Raw genomic sequence first — 21926 nt, 5'->3', positions numbered from 1 at the left:
CCTAGTCTACATATTGAGTTCAATTGGCAATAGCAAAAAACAAACCAAACAACAATAAGCCTAGGAATAAGTCTAACTCAGAGGGTGAAACAAGGAGTTTAAAGAATTGAAGACAAATAGATATATTTTATTATACTTAAGATATTAAAAGGAGGAAAGATTTTCTATGCTTAGAGGTGACCAAAAAATTGTGATGAAAAATTGATATATTACCAAAAGCACTATACAGATTCAATTCAGTCTCACTAAAATTCCAATGATATTCTACATACAAATAGAAAAAAAATCATCAAATTGATATAGAAGCAAAAAAGACCCCCAATAGCTGAACCATACTACAATGTCTGATCTCAAATTATACTATCTAAGCCACAGTTACAGAAACAGCATGATGCAGGCACGACCTGCATATATAGGCATATAGACCAATGGGATAGAAAAGAGGACCGAGAAATTAGCCCTGGAGATGCAGCTATAGGCATCTAAAATTTTTACAAAGGTGCCAAAAACATATATTAGAGAAAAAGAGAATAAATGGTGCCCGGAGAGCTAGATATCCACAGAGAGATGACCACGACTAGATCTCTGCTTTTCACCTTGTAAAGAAAATCTACTGACAATGGGTGAAGGCCTTAATTAAGACAGATACTTTGGAGGAAAATGTAGGGCAAATACTCAAGATAAGGGCCAGACAAGGACTTTTTAAAAAGGACCCTTTAGCTCAGGAAATGATAGTCTAGCTTGAGAAGTGGAAACCCACAGAACGAAAAGACTGCTGGACAGCGAAGCAGACAGCAGAGTGAGGAGACAGCCTACTTAATGGGAGAAAATTGTGCCAACTGCACATGTAACAGAAAATTCATACCTAAAATACACAAAGAACCCCGTTATTTTCCTCCAGGAACACAGGCTTCACAGCCACATGAACCAGGGAGGGAGCCCTGGCTTCCGCTGAACATTGCAAACACCTCCACTGAAAGAGAAAGATGACCAGAACAACAACAACAACAAAAAAAAAAGCCAACAAACAAAAAAGAAAAAGGGGGTGAGGGGAGAAAAGGAAGGAGGTGTAAACCAATAAATGACTTCAAATTTGTTAAGTCCTGGTGCAGAATAAAAAGCAACCCCAAAAAACAAGGGAATACATCTCATGCACGAATGGCTAATCCCCCACATAAATATGCCTTTAATGAAAACAGCCTGAAAGAACTTCCAATAATTCTAGCCATGTTCAGACACCTCACAGAGGAGAAACAAGCCCCCAAAGCTGAATGAAATAAAGAAATTAGGAGCACCCTAAACAGTCCAGGCTCTTGCTGTTGCGCATAGCTGCTCATCAGCACTGCATGAGTGAAGACTCTGTTGCTGACAACACCACATACTTGGGTTGCAAGACACTGAGACAACAATCTTGAACTGCCCAGGAAACTTTCTCCCTGACAAATAGCCTTCATAGTGGCTACTGGAAGGTGCTGGGGGAGAAACGTCATCAATGGTCTTGTCTAGTGCTGCTTCCTACACGCTTTCCAGACCAAATATGCCCACTAGTAAACACTGTGGCAAGACTCTTTTGGTCTTGATTGGATTTGAGGTCTGCTCTGCAGGGGGAAATGCATACTTAGGGCTGTAAACAGGGTGAAGGGGGTCACGGGGCCTAGGGGAAAGTCTACTGATGTTGTTCTTTTAAACGGTTCCATTATCAAACTGCCTTCTAAATAGTTATATTTCTATCCACAGATTTATGCTGCTCCCAACTTTGGCTAGGGAAGTTTCTTATTGCAGTGGGTGGTGGTTAAGGCAGAGGCACATTGTTGTTTAAAGTGCTGAGAATAGGTGACTTTGAATGTCAAGCAATCAATGAGACATCTACATTTAACCCCCCAAGCTCAGGGGACTTCACAGAAGATGGGACAGAAAGAATGTAAGAGCCAGAGGATGGGAAGCAGGGCTGTGAGATGCTGTCCTCTGGACACAACATGGCTTTCCAGTATGAGCTCACAGCAGCTGTGGTGATCAAACCAGTCAAAATTTCCATCATCAACGGGGAAGGGGCTTGTGAGGCTCCACCCCGACTTGGAAGTTATTGGCAGCTGATGGCTTGAAGGGAGAGTTACTTACTTTTAGGAGTGTGGCAGTGGACATTGTCTGTGCACCAGTGGATGACCCCATGCCTATGTGTATGTGGGCACCTCTAATTGGACTCAGTGGGTTAATAAGTGAATAAATTATATAAGGACAGACTTTGAAGGAGAAGAATGGGAAGAGTTCTAGGAAAACTGAGTTAGGAAGTAAGGAATGGATAAGATCAAGAAATATTGTCTTTTGTGCACATAGGAGATTTTCAAAAAAAAATAAAAATTTAAAAATATAATATAAAAGAAACCCTCAACGAACTCTATTAATAAAGCACACACACACACACACACACACACACACACACAATACAACATCCTTAGTCATTAAGGAAATATAATTCAAAATGACAATGAGATTCCATGGCACCTCAGTTAAGAATGGTTGTCATCAGGAAAACAAATGACAGAAAGAATGCAAGGGAAAAGGTTTATACACTGAAAACGCAAATTAGCGTGGCCACTGCCATGGAAGTTCTCAAAAGACTGAAAATAGAACTCCCATGTGACACATTTGTACTGTTCTGGTGTGTATAACCAAATAATTCTAAGTCTGCACACCACAAAGATATTGGCACACAAACCACATTTATTATGCCACTATTCACAGTAGTCAAAATATAGAACCATCAACAGAAAAAAGAGCAAAAAAGCATTAGTTATATACATGCATAAATATATATGTACTATAAAGTTTTATTAAACCATTGTTAAGAACAAAATGATGTCATTTTAAAGGAAATGACACCATCATGTTAAACAAAACAAGCCAGACTCAGAAAAAGCAACTATAATATGTTTTCTCTCATGTGTAATCTACCAGTCATCTATCTCCTGAAAAGAGGAAGATTGTCAGAAAGAAAGAGGGTCATTGGTGTGAGGTGGGGGCAAGAAATGACAATGGGGAGTTGAATGTATGCAAAGTACAGGTTATACACGTGCGAGCATCACAATGAAACCCACTGTTTCATAGTCTCATTTTAAAACACTTTTTTCAGTATTGGAGACTGGCTTGGCTTATATATGCTATGTAACAGTGCACGGCCGAGCTACCACCTCATCTTGTATGTTCATTACAAACAAACTGTAACTGGTTATCTTCAGACAGGACAGAGACACTCGTCACCTTTCTAAGAGATGCCAGGCCGTTCCTGCTTCCTCTTGTATCTATTTCTCAGACAGACTAGCACAAGTATGAAGATGATCAGACCAGTGATGACAGCTGCAATCCAGGATTTCCTTTCGTCTTGATTGGATTCTGACCTTGGAAGAACTAGAAATGACCACAAGTTTTCAGTCAGTAAGAAACTCCTTCCTTCCTTCCTTCCTTCCTTCCTTCCTTCCTTCCTTTCCACCATTTCTTTGAGTTTTAGGGTCTTAGGAAACTGAAATTAACAACAGGAGGCTTAGAAAGTCCCTTGGTAGTGGTCCCTCCATCCACCATCATCTTGAAGTCAGTCTCTAGATCACCTCTCATTTGGGCAAATTGAACAACCTTCTCATGGGCAGCTACTTCAAAGTGTTTGATTATTATTTCCACTGAGGTGGCCCGGGGATTCATCAGCCTGCCTTTTGGCATGCCTCCTGAGTTAGAAAGTCTTTGAAATTTCCTCATTCTCTGGAAAATCAGATCCCTGAAGGCCAGGAATTACTTCCTAGAATAGGAAGGCCTAACTTCAGTCCGGGAAGTTGATGGAAGGTTGAGTGGGTCACGTTATAGACATTTACAGAAACAGTTCTTTTGTTTAATCCTAAATTCTAGGAAAACTGAGGAAGATCTCCCATAGTTTAGCTGCAATTTGTAGGCACTCATTCTGTTCCTAGAATAATGAAATGAAGAATTATTGGCACCATGGATCATATTTAATACCTTCTGAGTGTGTCCCCGTTTGTCTCACTCAAACCTGTATGGAATTTCCAAAAAAGGAGGATTATGCTTCTTATTGGAAGACTTCCACCTTTTGATACTCAGATTCAGCGGCTAACCTATCTCTGAGTAAAGCATAGGTTGAGGACCCTTTTGCTGAGGTAGCCCAAGCAGAAGCGTTTCTGAAGGTGGTACCTGGGGAAGTTCTATACAGTTGCCAAGTAGAGGTGAGCCATGATGAGTGCATGGTGCTGATCCATCCCTGCTCATTTGTGGACAAGTGGGGTGGGGGGGTATGATGTTAGTGTCCACACAAAAGTGCTGAGCTTCAGGCACTACTTAGGTCATCTATACTGCAGTAGAAGCAAATGGGACAACTAGGTGGCCCTTTCAGTGACTGAGACATCTGAGTAAAAGGAAATCAGTTACCAGGAAAGGCAGTGTGGGTTTAGTTGTAAACCTGGCTGTGGGCACTAGTCACGGGGATGCTTCTAGGAGTATGTCCATAGGCCAAGCTACTGAGGGAGGCACAAGGAGAAAGGAGGAGGCAAAGCCAGGGAATGCAGAAAGAGATGGATGGAGGGATGGCGCCACAAGGGGCAAATCAGAGGGCTGGAGAAGGGACTGTAGAAACAAAAGGCAGATCACTGAGGGATGGGATCAGGCTCAAAATAAACAATGATGGGGGTCAAGTGGGTACAAGGTGCCTTCATTCCAGAAGGAATGGTTGCTTCTCATAAGTGGGGTACAGGCATAGATTAGTTCTCAACAGGACAAAGCTGGGACTGAGTTTCTACCTTTTTTTTTTTGTTGTTGTTATTGTTCCATCAGCATGGAAGCCAGAAACATACCAAGAAGATGCTACAAACTCTCCTTCACTAAATCTGTCTTAAAAATACTTCCTGCTTCTTATTGGATACAACTGATTCACTGTGGTCCTCTCATCACTGTGGTCCTCTCATCAGCGGAGAACACTTGCTGCCTCATGATATTTCTGTGCAGAAACTCACTGCAAATCGGAGCGTCTTTTATTTAGAACCCCGTCCCCTTTTCCATCGATTTACAGAGCCCAGTAATCCATTTTGCAGTGTGGTAAGGCTCTAGTGCCTTCAGAAGGCTTATCTGACTTCCAGAGATCTTGCCTGCCTCCGAAGGCTCTCCGAGCTGATCATCAGCTTGTTTTAAATTTAGGCAATTGTTTTTACAAACTATAATTTAGACTTGAATTTCATCTTTAAAAATTCAGTTTATCATGTATGTATGCCATTGAGTTCTTATTTTCTTGGAAGAATCTTAAGAACTAGAAGGTATCTTCCATCTTTGTATTTCCAGTCTTATACTGGACAACACCTAGAATGATTCCATATGCACAGTAAGTACTGTTGGGAAGCAGGTTTAACATAGTATGTATGTGTGTGTGTGCGTGCGCGCATGTGTGTGTGCATGTGTGTGTGCACATGTGTGCGCATGTGTGTGTGCGCGCATGTGTGTATATGTGTGTGCGTATGTGTGTGTGCGCATGCGTGTATGCGCATGTGTGTGTGCGCATGTGTGTGTGCATTTTATTCAATCGAAGGCTTCTTGTTAGGGGATATCTTCTATTTTCTGACTACAATATCTCATTCAAGAATAACTTCAAAGTCTGGGTCATTTTCAGGGCTAAGCCCAGATTCATAGACTCTTGGGCCGAGGATCATGCAGGGGTAGCAGAAGCCTTCTATTTGAGTCCTTTCTAGTGGCCTGCCGGAAGGTTTTCCTGCAAGCGGTGAACATTGAGAGGTTGGGCTAAAATGTTTTCCACCTAACTCCCCATGAAATAAGACGTCTTGGGAAGCAGCTTTACCTATATCTTGGGGTGTGGAGGAAGTCGTCATTGACTCGGTTTCCAGAACACACACGGCGGTCACACTCCACACATCGTCAGGGAATGGGATGGAGAGGTTAATGGAAACGCTGAACAGTTCTGTGACGTTGTCTTGTGATATCAGCATCTCATCACTGTACTCGTTAGTTGAATTAGTCGAATTAATGATCCAAACATACATCTTTGTAGGTTTTGGAAAACCTTGTTTAGATGAACAGGTCAAATTTATGCCAGAATTCCTGTCTTTATACTGAACCTCGATTTTAGGTTCACTGAAGTTAGCTGGAGGCAGAATAGAGATGGAAACAGTCAGTCTAAATGCAGATGTATTTACAAAGGAACGGCAAATAACTAACAGCAAATTCCTTAATTGGGGCTCACCTGGTGCTCTCAAGGCGTGGGCTTCAGCCTACAGTGATGGCTACCTGATAAGCCTACATTTGTCTTTCAAGAAACCCACTTAACTCCTTATCCCAGTCAAGAGAGTACTCTCTGAGAGACAGGCTAGCTAAAATGATCTCGCCAAGGTCTCTAGTGAAGCCCTATTAAAGGAAGTGGAGTCTGAGTGGCAGTCCGCTCAGACTACGGGGCCTCTATTGCCATGGGGAAGCATCTCAACTTTCCAACCAGGGAAGGAACTGAGATTCCACCAGGAACTCACAGAGTTTACGGTCCTTGCATGCCTTGGGTCCCATCTTTAAGAACCTAAGAATAAGAAGTGGGGCCTTTGTGTTTACAAACTCAGACTATTGGTTTTTGACGTGATTGCTGTGGTATCATCATCATGAGTTATAACAGCGGTTCTCAACCTGTAGGATGTGAACCCCCTTTGGGGACTGCATATCTGAAATCCTGCACATCAGACACTTATATTATGATTTACAACAGTAGAAAAACCACAGTTATCAAGCAGCAAATAATTTTATGGTTGGAGGTCACCACATCATGAGGAACTGTATTAAAAGGTCACAGCATTAGGAAGATTGAGAACTACTGTTCTATAAGAATTCATCCATCTGGGGCAAATTCAATCCACTCTCACCTTTGCTTTCTCTTGTGTACTTTGGGCTGAAGTGAAATGGGACATAGATCTTGGACCTGAAAACTGTGCCTTTAGCCAGCCAAATCCTTGTTGTTCTCATTTAGGGTGTTTGCAGATTCTACACACTAATTGGATAATTCAGTATGGGACTGGAGAGATGGCTCAGCTGTTAGAGGCTAGACTCATAACCAAAAAGTTAATGCACTGTATTGGTTCTAAAATGGAAGTCATTAGCATGCCATCTTCTTTGCATTTTGCAATATTGATAAGCTCCTTGCACATCCTGCCAAGGCTTGCTGAGGGTTACCAGATTCTGTCTAGCATCATCAACAATACCTTTGCAGTCATGGATTAAGTTGTAGCAGTAATACACATTATAACAAATAGACAGCTGGTTTTCAGAGCTTGTCTGTGCCCCACCTAAAACACCCTGTCTCCCCAAAGGTGACTACTATACACTGACCTAGCACTTAGTTAACTGAAACCCCATAGAAACACAACTTAGGTCCACACAGAAGCCGGCCCTTCAATGTTTGCAGTGGCTCGATCTGTAACGGCTTCAAACTGGAAACTGCTCAGTGTCTTTCAGTGACTGGATGGTAAACGGCATAACATAATTCACCAATTAAAAAAAAGTGCTCCCAAATTTCTGAAACCCTCAGGTGAAACACAAAACATCTGAATAAAGGAAGTCAGTCTTAAAGGTTAAATACACATGTTCAGCTCCGGGTGTATGGTAGTCTCAACACGACAAAACTCTACGACCCAAACAAAAGCTATGGATGAAGAGAATGGCTCCAAAAGGAACTTCCTGAAGGAATTTTTCAGCGGGTGGAAGTGTCCTGAATCTGATCTACTGTGGTGGTTACAAACATCTCTACAGAATCTACAAAAATAAAACAATATTACGCACTCAAATGATAGATTCGTTTCCCTGTATCTAGTTCCAAAGTCTGTAGTGAGATGCAGGCAATCCTAAGCCTGGTGAAACAGAGAAGCTGACTTGTTGGTTTGTGGGTTCTCTTCAGTTTTCCTTCTGTCTGCTGGGCAGACATAACTCAAATAATCTATGGAAAGTTGAAGGGAAAGCCCACATCAGTTGGCTGCCACCCTTGGTAGGAGTTAAAGACCACAGTCTGTGTGCATGCGTGTGTGTGCACATGCATGTGTGCATGTGTGTGTGTGCATGCATGCATGTGTGTGCTTTATACACATGTGGTGGTGGACATCAGACATCTTTCCTCAATCATTCTCCCTCTTTCTTATGTTGTAAGACAGTCTTCCACGGAACCTGACGCTCATGGATCCTATTAGGTTGGCCGTCCTAGCAGAACCAGGGAGCCTTTTGTCTTGGCACTCCATTCCCTACCTCCAAGTGTTGAGGTTAGAGGCATGTGCCACTGTGCTTGGCCTTTTCCATGAATTCTGGGAATCCAGACTCAGGTTGTCATGCTTGTACGACAGGCATCTTATAGACCAAGTCATCCCTCAGCCCCCAGATCGGGTTTTGTGGGTGAGAAAATCTCAGACTAAAGGAGAAAGTGGATGCAATGGCCACAGCATCCACTGTTTTCCTCTGGCTGTGTCGCTTTTATTTTTTCTAGAGAGAATCCTCACTGATCCCCAAGAAGCAAACCATCAAAGAGAAAGGGCTTTCTGCTTCCCACTCTCGGACCCCACCTTCTCTAAGATGGACTTCCTAGAAATGGCTCTCTTCTGCCCTTGACCCGTCAGATCCCTGGTCTCAGTGTTTCTCTGCTCATTTATAGTCTCAGCGAGCAGACCAACCATCTGAACACAATATTGACACATACCGACCACTGACAGTTCCGTATATGTCTGCTGGAGGATGACTAATCCTTTGGGTGTCTTTTTTTGTATAAAGCAATCATACAAGCCCATGTCTTTGATCTGAACATTGTGGAGTCCTAGAGTCCAGTTTTCTCCATCAAAGCTTGTGCGGTTCAGGTACTTGGCATTCACGTTATCAAGCTTTTCTCTGCCAAAATAGTGCTCATACAGAACAGACTTTTTCTGGTCCTGCCAAAATACTATCCGCTCACTCAGGCTCATATTCTGGGCCTTTGTAGGATGGCATGGCAGGTATGCAGTACTATTGAAATAAGCTTGCTTCTTCATGGCAACGGCATCTAAAATAGAGAAACTGAGAATTAGGGAAGGAGAAACAAGAAGGAAGAAATTCCATTCTCCCCATGCAGCATCCAGCCTCCAGCTTTCCTGCCAGCGATGGTACTGGACAGATGGATGTTAGCATCTAGAACTGGGCATCCATGCTGAGCATCTGGGTTCGACCCTTGCTCTCGTTCCACTGGTCCCGTGTGCAGACTGTGGCCTTTGTGAGTCCTAGTTCTCTCTCCTGATTAAGGAGGCGGTCTGAAGTAAAGTCTAGGATTCTCTCTGGCACTATCACTCTATGGATTTCTAAACCAGAATATTGACCGTGACCACTGTGGTTGTCACAGGCTTCCATAGCTGCTAAGCCATCCCCCTAAACCATCCCTGTCCCATGCCATTCTCCTACTCTTTGGTTTGCTACTGTAATATATACACACATAAAGATATAAATATAGATATAGATATAGTGACTCTTGAGAGGTTGTGGTGGTCAGAGCACTTAAAGTCGTGAGTAGAATGTCGGGAGTGAACTCTAAGCGGGAAGATGAGGAGGTGTGTCACATGGGAGAAACCCCTGAGAAACCGACTTGCTACTCCCAGGCAGCATTGCCTATGGAAACTTTTATAACCTAAACGGAACATGCTGGAAAAGTTCAGAGAAAGGACATGCTGGCATCAGCCAGCTTGTAGGACGCTTTTCTGGGCTGCAGAGCTACTTGGGACTCAGCAAGGAAAAAGCAAACAGAGGAAGCTGAGAGGCGAAGGGTGAGGCGAGGGTGCTGTTATTGGTCCCCGTGAACTTGGGAGCTGCCACGGGGAGCAGACTGGAGAAGATTCTGCATAAAGACATAAAGAGCCATTCATCTTTCAGGATTCCAGGCAGGGATGAGCGGGATCCCATTCGAGTGTCGGTGATACAGGGCAAGTTAAATTGACCTGATCCGTGGGCCTCCCTATATAAAACATAAATAGACAGGTAGCACTTGGCAAAACTGAACTGCCTGCAGACCACCGTGAGAACCTAGGATCAAGAGGTTGCGAGAGGTCTCAGGGGATGCTCCAGGCACCAGTGACATAAACATGCATGTATGGGTTGGAGGAAGAGGGGAATCCCTGAGTTCCCACAGCAGTGAAACTGGGCCCTGAGGACAGTTTACTCCATCCGCCCTTCTGTTACACCTTTGTTAATTTCTCAAGCACGAGGCAAGAGTGCCACCTACTGTAAATGTTCATAGTGCTGCGAGGGTTGGTGTGGGCAGAACCCATTCTGGTGTGGGTCTACTCTGTCATGTGGTTCCGGGCAGATGATAGAGAAACCAAGCAGGCAGCTGAAACGTCAACCAGCTATAGGGTGGGGTGGCATTATTGTTCAGCTATCAACCGCATTTTCTCCAGCTGGAAGTGAATTCACACTGAGTTTCTTATATCTTCCTTACACACAGGCTTTCTTTTCCTCTATGAAGACTCCTTCCTTCCTTCCTTCCTTCCTTCCTTTTTCAAGACAGTGTTTCCCTGTGTAGTCCCAGATGTCCTGGAACTAGCTCTACAGACCAGGCTGGCCTTGAACTCAGAGATCTGTCTGCCTGTGCCTCCCAACATGCGGGATTAAAAGCATGCAGGATTAAAAAGCAGTCAGGATTGAAAGCGTGTTCTGCCGCCACCGCCCGGCCCCAACTTTGCTTTCTATGTGCCCTCTCTACGAACAGACAAGTGCGACTTCTCCGACACAGTCCTCTTCTCCAGAAGATAACTGAGACTTCCTCCTCACCTCTGTTTCCTCTTTACTTACAAATACAAAGTGGACCAAAGACATTGACCTCATCTGGGGGCTGGTCAGAAACTTAGACTCTCTGGTTCCACCCAGGATCTGAATCAGAGTCTGCGTTCTTACCAAAAACTCCTATTTGGGAAATGGAGGAAATCAGAGATGCAGACCTGAACACACTCATTTCCACCCTCTCCAAACCCCTTCTCCTCCCCGTGGGGTAGAATCGTTCTGTAGCCTCAGTGGAACTGAAAGTAATTCACTGTCTACATGCTTGAGCTCACCACCAGACTCTGGTTTTCTTGATGTCACTCTGAACCAGGAAGAAACATCTTCTTAACTGTGACCAAATGGGGAAGATTTGACACCAGGTCTGTTTTTCCCCAGTGGCTTCAGGCCTCCCCTGCTGTGGTCCCCAGAGCTTGAAGGGGCCACTAAGTCAGTGAACTCCCTGGGATTCCATTGGTGGAAATCACTGACAATCCCTCCCTCCTCTACCACTTGGGCAACAGAAATGGTTTGGATTTACTTGTGACCTATTGCTATGATGATGTCAGGAGCAAGGCACATAGGGATTCAGCCATATACTCCCCCAACCAGGAAATAGAGACTGCGAATACTAAAGGAAACCATCTGAATGCCACACGGAGCTCATGGTCTGAGAACTCTGAGTCTATGACCCCACCAGAACGACAGCGTTCCCTGATCGTTACCCCAGACTCAGGTCGTGTTTTAAACATCTCTTCCTCCTGTCATGACAGTTATTACGCTCAAGGTCTTTTTTCTAAAGCTTTTCTAGGCTTGCTGGAAGCCCTGTTCCATTGTACTAGACTCCACTATTGATGAATCTCTTCAATAAATATACCCTTAAATGTTCTTTCCATGAAATCTGGATCTACGCAAAGGACTCCATGTGGCCCCCAGATGCTGCTGGCTCCATCAACAGGGACTTTGAGCAGCCCCTCTCCACTTAGAGGATCTATACTATCTAACCCATCTCACTGATTGTGAGCCATTAATTATTGGGTACTACCTCTCCATTCAAGGAGGATTTTGTCATTATATTCAAGGCTGTTCTTTCTAACCAAGTTTCAACATAACTGCCAAGATGATCTACCAGTTTGCCCGTCAACCATGAGTCTACCGACGACCGTGTACCAAAGTTGCAAAGCCCTTCACCCACAGACAAGTTCAGAAGCCTTCCGTCTACCATGACATGATCCCGAGCAGTGTCACCTGAGGCTCAGCTCCTCAGACCTCGGTCTCAACACATTCATCTCCACCCAAAACCTGATTCCTCCAGGCTTCACTAGCGGCCTCTTATCTATTCCTTTCATCGAGGCGTTAGCTTTCTTAGACCTCAGCCTTGACTCCACACTGCATTATTTCCCCAGAAGAATGCTTTGAGACGAGAGAACTCTTATTTGGTTTTGAATAATGGCTCTTGAATCCTTGAGCCATACTAAATGTGACCGAGAAACCGGATTAGTTTTGCAGTGCTGGAGAGAGAAATTGAATTTTTTTCATTTCATTTTAATTAATTCAAGATTAACAAGTCACATATGGCTAGTTGTGATGATACTGAAGAGCACAGAAATAATTCAGCTTTTTAGCCATTTCTCACCAGTCAGGCCAGTAAATAGGCCTTGTTACCTTAGAAGAACTCACACTGAAAAAACGGCTTTGGATCTATAGATCTGATCTTATACTGGGTGGACGAGCCCCACTAGAGGAAATAATTCCATTGAACAGACAGGTAACGTTTGAAATTTGGGATGTTCTATCTCTCTGAATGCGGCTCGTCTCAAACTGGTCCCGCTTCTCCTGCTTTTCATTTCAGTTAGATTCCCCTAGTGAGCAGAAACACCTCCTCTCCCCACCCCACTGCTCAAGCCCATCTCTCATGAAGCGTTCCCGATATAAGATGTTAGCAGCCCCCACCAGTGCATCCCTGTCCTCTCTCTTCCTGTCCTTTCCCGATCTGACCAGTCCACCAAAAGTCGCTCAGTTTTGGCGTCCAGCCTAACTGGAATGAACTTCCTCAGGCTGACGCCCTGGCTCGTGTGGCTGTTCTCACGCCTGGATTTATTCTGGATGACCATTGATTCAAATGCTAACAGATTGATCCAATCTGTTATCAATTCAATAACCTAGTGCAGTTATCAATTCAATGACCTATCTGCAGTGCACAGCTTTCCCTGGAGTTCTGGACACCATACCCAGTGGCCTGCTGGACACTTTCATTTAGAAAGCAGGGGATGCTCTCTTCTTCCTCTTAAATCTTCCTCCCCGTCTCTAAGAGTGGTTCTCCTACTCAATGCCATTCTACCCGTCATCATCAGATTATCTGCAGGAAATGCCCAGGAGACACACACACACACACACACACACACACACACACGCTGCATGGGAGATCAGAGGTACAACAGCCAAGGGTGGTGGGTGACTATGAAGCAAAAACAAGGGCTGTTAGAAAAGGAATCTTGATTTACCTGGAGGCCTTAGGGGCATTGTCTTTTATGTTTCCCTTTACAAGCAAGGAAGGTCCATGCAAGAAGGGTTACAAGTGTTTTCATTTCCACGGCTAGAAAAATCAAAACAGGGTCACCTACACTAACATCCCACGCCGCCAAACCCAAACCACCTTGCTACCTGACTTTCCAAGAGATTTGGAGAATGGGATATCCAAACTTCTCAGACTAGTTTATCAGCACAACAGGGAGGCTCCCTTAATGCATGCACCATACATCTTACATGAAACAATCTGTTATCACCCAGGGCATTAGTTTTCTTCTGTTCTCTCTCCGTCTTGCAAGAAAATGTCATTGCAATGGCCAACCCCGTTTTCAGTTTCTGGTTTTTTTGTTTTTTTGTTTTTTTCCAGCCTTTCTCCATGAAACCAACCTCTTTTGCTTAGCCCTTAGGGATGCCTATTCTATTTCACGGAATGGAGTGATTGTTAGGAATATTTCCTAACACAAACTCCCTGCCGACACAAAATTTCCAATCAAGCCAAATCAAAACAAGCCAAATTAAGAAATATCCAGGTTTAATGGGAGATCTGCCCTCTCAGGTGGCCCCGAGGGGAAACCGGGAAACAGGGAAAACACTACCCCTGGGAGGAAGAAAGGAAGACCACGTGTTCTTATTTTGGGGGATCACCTAAATACCCTGGGGAGTGGTCCTGACCCCACGCCCACGGAGGGATCAGCACCTGGTCTGCTGAGATTTGGAGTCCAGACCAGGCCTGGAGGCTGGGATAGATGCGAGGGGCAGGGGCCTACGCTCTCAAATGGACAGTGATGTGTCATGCTAGAATGAGAAAATAAAGCCTATTAAGATCTTTAAATTATCCACAAAGAACCTCACTGCCTGCCATCTTGGAGTCCTGAGATCCTTCATAAATCACTCTCAGGAAGTTCAGAGCAGGTACCAGGTGACTACACACTCAGTTCTAGCTAGCAGAATACTATTAGGCAGCAGGGGAGAAAAACAAACAAACAGACCTTGAATCAGGACCATGCAGCATTCCAGGAGCTGCAAACTTGATGGAACCAACAGAGAGGGGAACTTTAACACAGACTCCCAGCAGTACTTGGGAAATTGGAAAGGACCACATGGGGTAAGACCCACTTTGAAGGGATGACAGAGGTGTGACTAGAATCTGAGATTCCACAGGTGAAGCCTCTCCAATGGACTGGACAAGCATCTATGATCCAATCAGCCAGTGGAAGACCTAGACAGGAGAACCCAACACAGAAGAGCTGCAAGGAGTGAGGCAGGCTTCTGCGAGTTGGGGAAGGCATACGGACAGACTCCATACTGAATCCCCACTCTCGGGCCACATCATACCTAAGTCTCCACCGGGATCCTCACCTCCTACATCCTCTTTTCCCTCCCTGGTATCCAATGCCTATTTAGCAGGCCAGTGTGGTTTTTGTTCTTGCCCTGCATCGCTTGTCCTTTCCTCCTTAGTCCTTTCTTTTTAAATTTCCTCTCCTAAAGAGCATAGGTTGGCCATGGTTTCAAAGGGCTCTGTGTCTCAGCCTCCTGAGAGATGGGATCATTTTACATTATCTGATAGCATACATTTCTCCCTCTCTACAGTCGACAATTAACAAAAATTCCCTCAATTCTCTGCCCATTTTTGTTCCTAGAATCCCTCCTTTCCCCTACTTTCTACAAACCCAGTTCATGAGCCTTATTGTTTTGTCCTTTTATTTTCCTTTCTATTCATACCCACAGTACACAATCTATTAAAAACACACACACATACACAAAAGATCTTTAAATTAGTGTGAAGTCGGCCTTTGATGCCGCAAACATGTTTGAAACCAACGGCGCCAAATCCCAGGTCATATTTAAAAAACAGAATTAAGATTCCCTTTCTCAAAAAGAAAAACCACAGTCTCAAGGTCTTGTTTGTTCCCAGGAAGCCCACTCACCAGGGAGCCTTACTCTTTCTTACCAATTTCCATTCTTAATCCTCAACAACCCTCCTCCTGTCTGACAGCTCATTCATTCTCTCTGGGATCCACTAAAAACATGTTTTTATGAATGACTAACTGGGGTAAGACACTGAGGACTGAGTAAAATAGGTGCATTTGAAAAGGTCCTGAGGCAGTGACTGAGCAAAGTGACTCTTTGGGTACAATAGGTGTGAACTGTTAGTTCACTCCAGGTACCTATTTCAGTGCCCAGTCAGCAGTGACGGGAAGTAGGAGTCCAAAGCAAACAAACACACAGATGCTACTTCATCCAACCATCCAGGCCAGAACCTGCACAAACCTGGAGGAAGACAGTGTTCTTTTCCACAGAGCACTGGATCAGAGTGTGAGACTGTTTTTGTGTACATCTTTAAGCGAAGAAAGACTCGACCACTCCAGGTTTGCTGTTGAATCAAATGTCGTTCAGAAACGAGAACAGAAATGAGAACCCTAGAACCTGGAAAATTCTTGTGGGTGGCTTTGAACTTAATAACACATTCTAGGTCCATTTAATGCTGTTCCTATGCACACAAATGTGGGTCATTCACTGGGGCATAGATACCAATGTCCCCATCCAAGGAATAGTGACTCTCTCAGTAGCCATCAACTGCTATTAGCTCTTCAGCTAGGGGTAGGGATGAGCTCTTCCCTGATCCTTGATGAAACTTTTAACTGATGTGGGATGCCCTTCTGTATATGTGTTGCTTTTATTGGTTGATGAATAAAGCTGTTTCGGCCAACAACTTAGCAGAGTAAAACCATGCAGGAAATCCAAACAGAGATATATAGAGTAGGAAGAATCAAGGAGATGCCAGCTGGATGCCGAGGAAACAAGACATTTAGAAAATGAGATGTAGAAAATGAGGTAACTCTACTGCCACGTGACAATACATAGGCTAGTAGAAGAAGGTGAATTTAAGATGTAAGAGCTAGCTAGAAATATGCCTGAGCCATTGGCCAAGCAGTGTTGTAATTAATATAGTTTCTGTGTGATTGTTTGGGTCTAGGTGACTGGGAAACAAAAGCACAATCTCTGTTTACATTTAATTCTCTTGATCTTGTGGTGGCCTTGTGCAGATATGCACGGTCTCTGTGAATTCACAGAGACCTCTGTGTAGTGGTCATGTCATGTCCAGAGGCCAGCCTTTCACAGTTCTCCTCCCCATCCTCTGGCTCTTACACCCCTCCCATCCCTCCTCTCTCTGGTGATGCTCGCTGAGCCTTGGGGATTAGGGTGGTCCACACAGCTGTCCCATGTATGCATAGTCAAAGTTGAGAGGAAGATGGGAGGTATTTTAGAGGGGGCTGAGGGCTTGGAGAGAAGGAGTGGGGTGGATATGACCAAGGCACATTGTATGCATGTTTGCAATATTCAGAAAACAAATTAAAGAAGTATACTTATAAATGATTAAGCTAGCTAAGAAATGAAAGGTTGAAAAATGGATGGCGACTCTTTGCTTTATCCTTACTTTTAGCGGTGAGTGAAGAACTGGCAAGTTCATGCTCTGGTGGCTGATGCTGTTTTCCTACCCTCTTTAAATCTGTTCTTCCCCAGCATCTTCACACACATCCCCTCACCACCATGAAACCCAATCAGTTATTGTGCAAGAGTTTTTCTTTCTTCTTATAGTTTCAAAGTTATCACCTCCCTTTTGAGGAGCTAGGAGTTTCCACACAGTTTCAAAGCGGGTCAGAAGAAAAATAACACCTGCCTTTGGTTTTGATGGGTTTCTCAACTTTACTTGCTTGTTTTCAAAGGGCAGAGCCAGAAAGTCTGGGGACAGCGAAGGTGTCTCGGTTAAACTGCCACTGAATATTTGTCTCCAGGGCATTTCTCTTCGGGGGGCCACAAAAGCTAGGCTGGCCACTGTGGCAGGCAGGGCTAACCTCAGCCTTAAGGACATCTGAGGTGTGGTTTAAGATAAGAGGAGGATGTGAAGGAGGTAGTGTGTGAGCAAGAAAGGACGAAACTGAAGCAATATCATCCACCAAAGCTATTAGAGTCACAAGGAAAACCAAAACCAAAAAAAAAAAAAAAAAAACAGAGCCTGCTGCTCATTGCCTTGGGAGCTTGAGAGCGGGAATCAGGAGAAGTAGCCTGCTGTCACACATCAGTGACATTCAACCTGCACTGCTGGGTATGAATTTGGGCTCTCTCATTAGGAGCTGTGTTGATCTTGAGTCAATTACTCAAACTTCTCTGTACTTTAGGGGCCTTGTCTTAAAATGGGGAATAATGACAAGAGCTAATGCAGCAAGTTCTTGGGATTTTTAAATGAATTGCTCTTCATAAAGTGCTCAGAACAGTCAGCACCCACAGTTTATAAAGTGCACACACACACACACACACACACACATACATACACACAGAGACACATATACAGATACATACACACAGAGAGATACATACACAGACACACACACACATATACACACACAGAGATGCATACACACAGAGACACATTCAGACATGCACACATACACACATGCAGATATGAACACCTGTGCCCATACACATGTATACACATGCACAACCTATCTTTTTCTCCCCCCTCTGTGATACGTGTGTGTGTGTGTGTGTGTGCCCATTGCCTTTCCACCTCCCCAGAAGCTGAGACCCCAGGTCACTGGCCCTGGCAGGAGACAGCTACTGTTCTCCTACATTGCTGATGAATAGGTGAGCATATAGATATCAGGCAGGTGGCCTCAGAAAGCTATGGTGCTAAGCAGAAACCACAAATCACAAAAGGCCCGTCTCTACCCGCTGAGATGTGAGGGAATATCTGTTCACAAAACCCAGCTCCTCCTCGCCCAGCCAGAACTGGGTACAGTGGCCAAGGGTCTGTTATATGACAATTATGAAAGAGGTGGCTTTGTGGCTGAGCTGGCTAGTCAGGGGCCAGATGGTCAGGAGTGGCCTGAGGATGCTTCAGGCACACCGCCAGCTCGGGTACCCTGGCCTGTCACCAAGACTGAGGAGGCTTCTCTGAGAACTGAGGTGGAGGAAAATGAGTGACAGGAAGGGTGGGTCAACAGCACTGAGTTGCAGGATAAATGCATCCCAGAGAAGAGCTGAGTCCTGGGAGGCCTTACAAAGCTAAACTTTGGGGCCTCTTAAGAAAAAGATCACACAATTCAAATGCAAAAATGTCACCCGGCAGGAGGAGACTGTGATGGGGAGGGGGAGGGTGGCCATTGTTTGTGGGGGAGGGAAAGGTAATCTTAATTAACTGTGGTTATCTTATTCATTTCTTCCAAGTCACAGGACTTGTGTAATGTAGCACTAGGGCCATTCTGGGGGTCTTAATAGGCTTACAAAGGAGGGGATCTGTGCAAGGCAGAACCCCGAAGCATGCTTCACAGTGCATTTGCCTGCATGGTTAACTGGGGGCCCAGAGTCACATAGCATGACCAGTATGAACTCAGGCACAGGCTAAGGGAGAAGGGTGTGAGCAGGAAGCGGTACATCAAGAAGCTTTATAACGCTCACCAGCTGTTTCCCAGGGCCCTGCGAATCCTGGAAATGGGGACAGAAAGACCAAAGTCTGTACAGGTGGAGCCAAATCAAAGGCTTCGCTGCAGTGGCCTTCCGTAGGCCCCCAGAAGCCCTGGATGGGGCATTCTGCCTTGTGCAGTGTCCAGATTCTGGGGTTTGATGGAAGGGCAGAGATTCGCCCAGTCTGGAGACACCAGTCCTGACCCTTCCTTGGTCTCTAGGAAAGTTATTTGCTATGGAGTCTTAGGCAACTCGAGTCAGTGCTGAGCAAACCCCACCAACTCTCAGGCCTGGGATTGCAGTGGTCCGACTTACTGGGAGACAGCAGAAGGCCTCCGGGACTTTACCCAGGAAAAAGGTTCTTACCTGAGAGCACGAAAACGGTCACAAAGAGGAGTCCCAATACCATGGTGCTAGAGTTAAAAAGAAAAGATACAGCTTAGTTAGAAAGTGAGACAGAGAACATCCGTTCACCAAAGCACGACCTAGAGATGGCGTTTGGAATGCCTGCTGCCCGGGGTGTGGCAGAATCAATGCTGAACACTCACGGCAGCCGGTTTTACCCTTAGCTCCACACACAGGCCTTATTACCCAGCCTCCTCTGCGGTTGGGGCTGGCCATGCAACTGGGCCCTGACCAGAACTGCGGGCAGAAAAGCTAGCTGACTCTTCCAAACGTAGTAACAGAGGCCTCCTCCCACATCCACCTCCTTCTTCCCTCCTCTCTCATCTTCCTTCCCAGATTCAGGAAATTCCGAGGGCAGATAAGATGGCCAAGTTTCACAAAGGCAGAGACCTGGTTTCCAGAACGAAGTCGTAAAATAGTGCTCTCTGGCCCTCCCCACCCTCCCCACAACTGATCTGGACTGAGTGGCATCAGCAAGAAGCACTTGATGTGCGATAAGGCTGTGGGACAAACTGCCTTAGAGCATAGTTCCTCCCTTTCCTCTAACAGTGCAGGGTGGGGGAGCGGGGCGCGGAGGGGGGGGGATGCGAAGGAGCACAGACATTTAAGTAAAATCAAAGTTCCTTTGGTGTTCCTGGGGTTTTCAAACTTTAGTGTGCATAAACGTCGCCCGGAGAGCTCGTGAAACGCGTTCCTGCACTGTGCACTGAGAATCTGACAGGCAGTTGAGGTAAAGCCTAAGTTTAACAATTCCCAGGGCCACACTTTGAGAATTACTCCGTGGTCCATCCGCTTCATCCATAAGATAATCCGAGGAAAGTGTCACACGTGGCCTTATAACATCCAGCCCCCCCTTTTCTCCCTGCTTCTCTGCTCACCCACTCCCCATAGACCAAGATGACTGCGGGGCTTACAGGAAACACAGGATAAGGGCCGACATTAGAAAATGGTGGGAAAACAAGCTAGTTACAGCAGTTTGAAGCAGATCCCAAGACAAAGCCAATGCTAAATGCGTACTATGAAAATATGCCACCTTCCTGCTGCCTGCAAGATGTAACAGTCTCAGCTCCAGCACCACCTCTGCCTGCACGCTGTCATGTTTCCGGACTCGATAATCGACTGAAACTCTGAAACTGTTGAAGTCAGTCCCCTCCCTCTCAATTAAATGTCTACCTTATAAGAGTTACCAGGGTCATGGTGTCTCTTAACAGCAATAAAATCTCAAACAAAGGCAGAAGTTTAAAAAAAGAAAGGAAAATATGCCACCTTGTATTGGGTGGCGCACGAGCAGGTGGATTAATACCTGGCTTTGTGCATAAAAGGAAACTGGTAAATAGGGAAGAAATGCTATTATTTACTCGATGGCAGAAATTTCTTCCTTGGAGAGTGGATTGTCTAAAGCCATTCTCCATCTTTCAGACTGTGTATGTAGCCTTCCTTCTGCTCTTAAGGTGCTTATCACAGAATAGTGGGCTAAAATGTGTTTTGGGGGTGTGTGCATGCGTGTCTGTGTGTCTTGTATCTGTCTGTATGTGCATGTTTTAATCCCTGTAGATTGTAATTTTTTAATTAAGAACTTTTAGAGATTTTTCTTGCACACAGCACAATAATTTTAAAGTAGAGGTGATTCTTGGGCACAATAATACATGAATTTAATCCCAGCACATGGGAGGCAGAGGTAGACATCCACATATCTCAGTAATTCCTAGGCCAGGCTGGCCCATACAGTTTTAGGCTAGCAAGGGTCCATAGTGAGAGCTTGGTGTGTTTGTTTGTTTGTTTGTGTTAAAGTAAAGGTGATGTATTTTGTTAATTTTCTTGTTGTCACAACAAAACATCTGACAAAAAAGCTCAGAGTTTTGGGATCCAGTCCAGGGTAGCAGGGAAGACATGGGGTTGGTATCTGGAGGCACCTGGTCACATGGGCCCCTCAGCCAGGAAGCAGAGAGAGGCTGGAGCTCAGTTAGCCTTTTCCTCTCTATTCAGTCTGAGAGCCCAGTCCGCGGAGTGGCGCAGTCCACACTTAGGATGGGTTGCCCTACTTTAATTAACCCAGTCTAGAAACTCACTTACAGACACACTCAGACATGTCTCCTAGGCGACCCTCGATTCTGCCAAGTGGGCAGCCGTTATTAGCTATCCCAGTGATAAAGAGTGGGAAGCAAGTCTCTCTCAGCTCTGGTCCCTGGCCATCGAACTTCCTTCCAAAGATTGCCTGGAATGATCATTGTCGCCTCTTGCAGTTTCTTGCCTTCACTTAGAGTCATTTTAGACAAAGAGCCAAGCAAAAAAAAAACACAAAAACATACAAAAAATAAAAGAACAACAAAATAATAACACAGATCCATATGCATTACGAGATTGGGGATAATTTTATAGCCATATTTTTAGCTCCCTCATATTAATAGTTGCATGTTATTCCGCTCTAGTCTGTTTGCTACCAATAGTCATTTGACAGGTATTTCAGTTGTTCCCAATGCTCTGTTGTAATGAAAAACCCGAACAGTCCCCGACCTGCAGAAACTGGTTGTTTCTGAGAAGGAGAATTGCTTGACCAAGAGCTAAAGAGAATGCCATTTTAGCTTCCACGGATATAGACCTGCTGCCCCTCCCCACCCCCCGCTTATGCGGAGGGATAATAATAATAATAATAATAATAATAATAATAAATAATAATAATAATAAACAGGAGACTGCTTATTCTCAAACACTTTATTTCTTCGTTTCCTAAT

At 44.8% G+C, this 21926-nt stretch overlaps 1 protein-coding gene across 1 annotated transcript; it reads right to left on the bottom strand.

The window, feature by feature from the left end:
* Window positions 1-2796: 2796 nt before the first annotated feature.
* Cd86 (CD86 molecule) lies at window positions 2797-19198 on the bottom strand. The gene is made up of 6 exons (XM_041673484.1): window positions 19156-19198; window positions 12801-12937; window positions 10810-10941; window positions 8720-9158; window positions 5843-6145; window positions 2797-3405 (listed from the first exon to the last, which is right to left on the bottom strand). The coding sequence occupies exons 1-6, from the start codon at window positions 19196-19198 to the stop codon at window positions 3263-3265; spliced, it is 1197 nt and encodes a 398-aa protein (XP_041529418.1). The 3' UTR covers window positions 2797-3262.
* Between the last annotated feature and the right edge of the window lie 2728 nt (window positions 19199-21926).

The sequence above is a fragment of the Microtus oregoni genome, unplaced genomic scaffold (assembly GCF_018167655.1).
Source record: "Microtus oregoni isolate MIOR12 unplaced genomic scaffold, Mior012 000023F_ref0000262, whole genome shotgun sequence".
NCBI classification, from domain to species: Eukaryota; Metazoa; Chordata; class Mammalia; order Rodentia; family Cricetidae; genus Microtus; species Microtus oregoni.
Note: the sequence above shows the minus strand (reverse complement) of the source record. Positions and strands in the feature narration are given on the sequence as shown.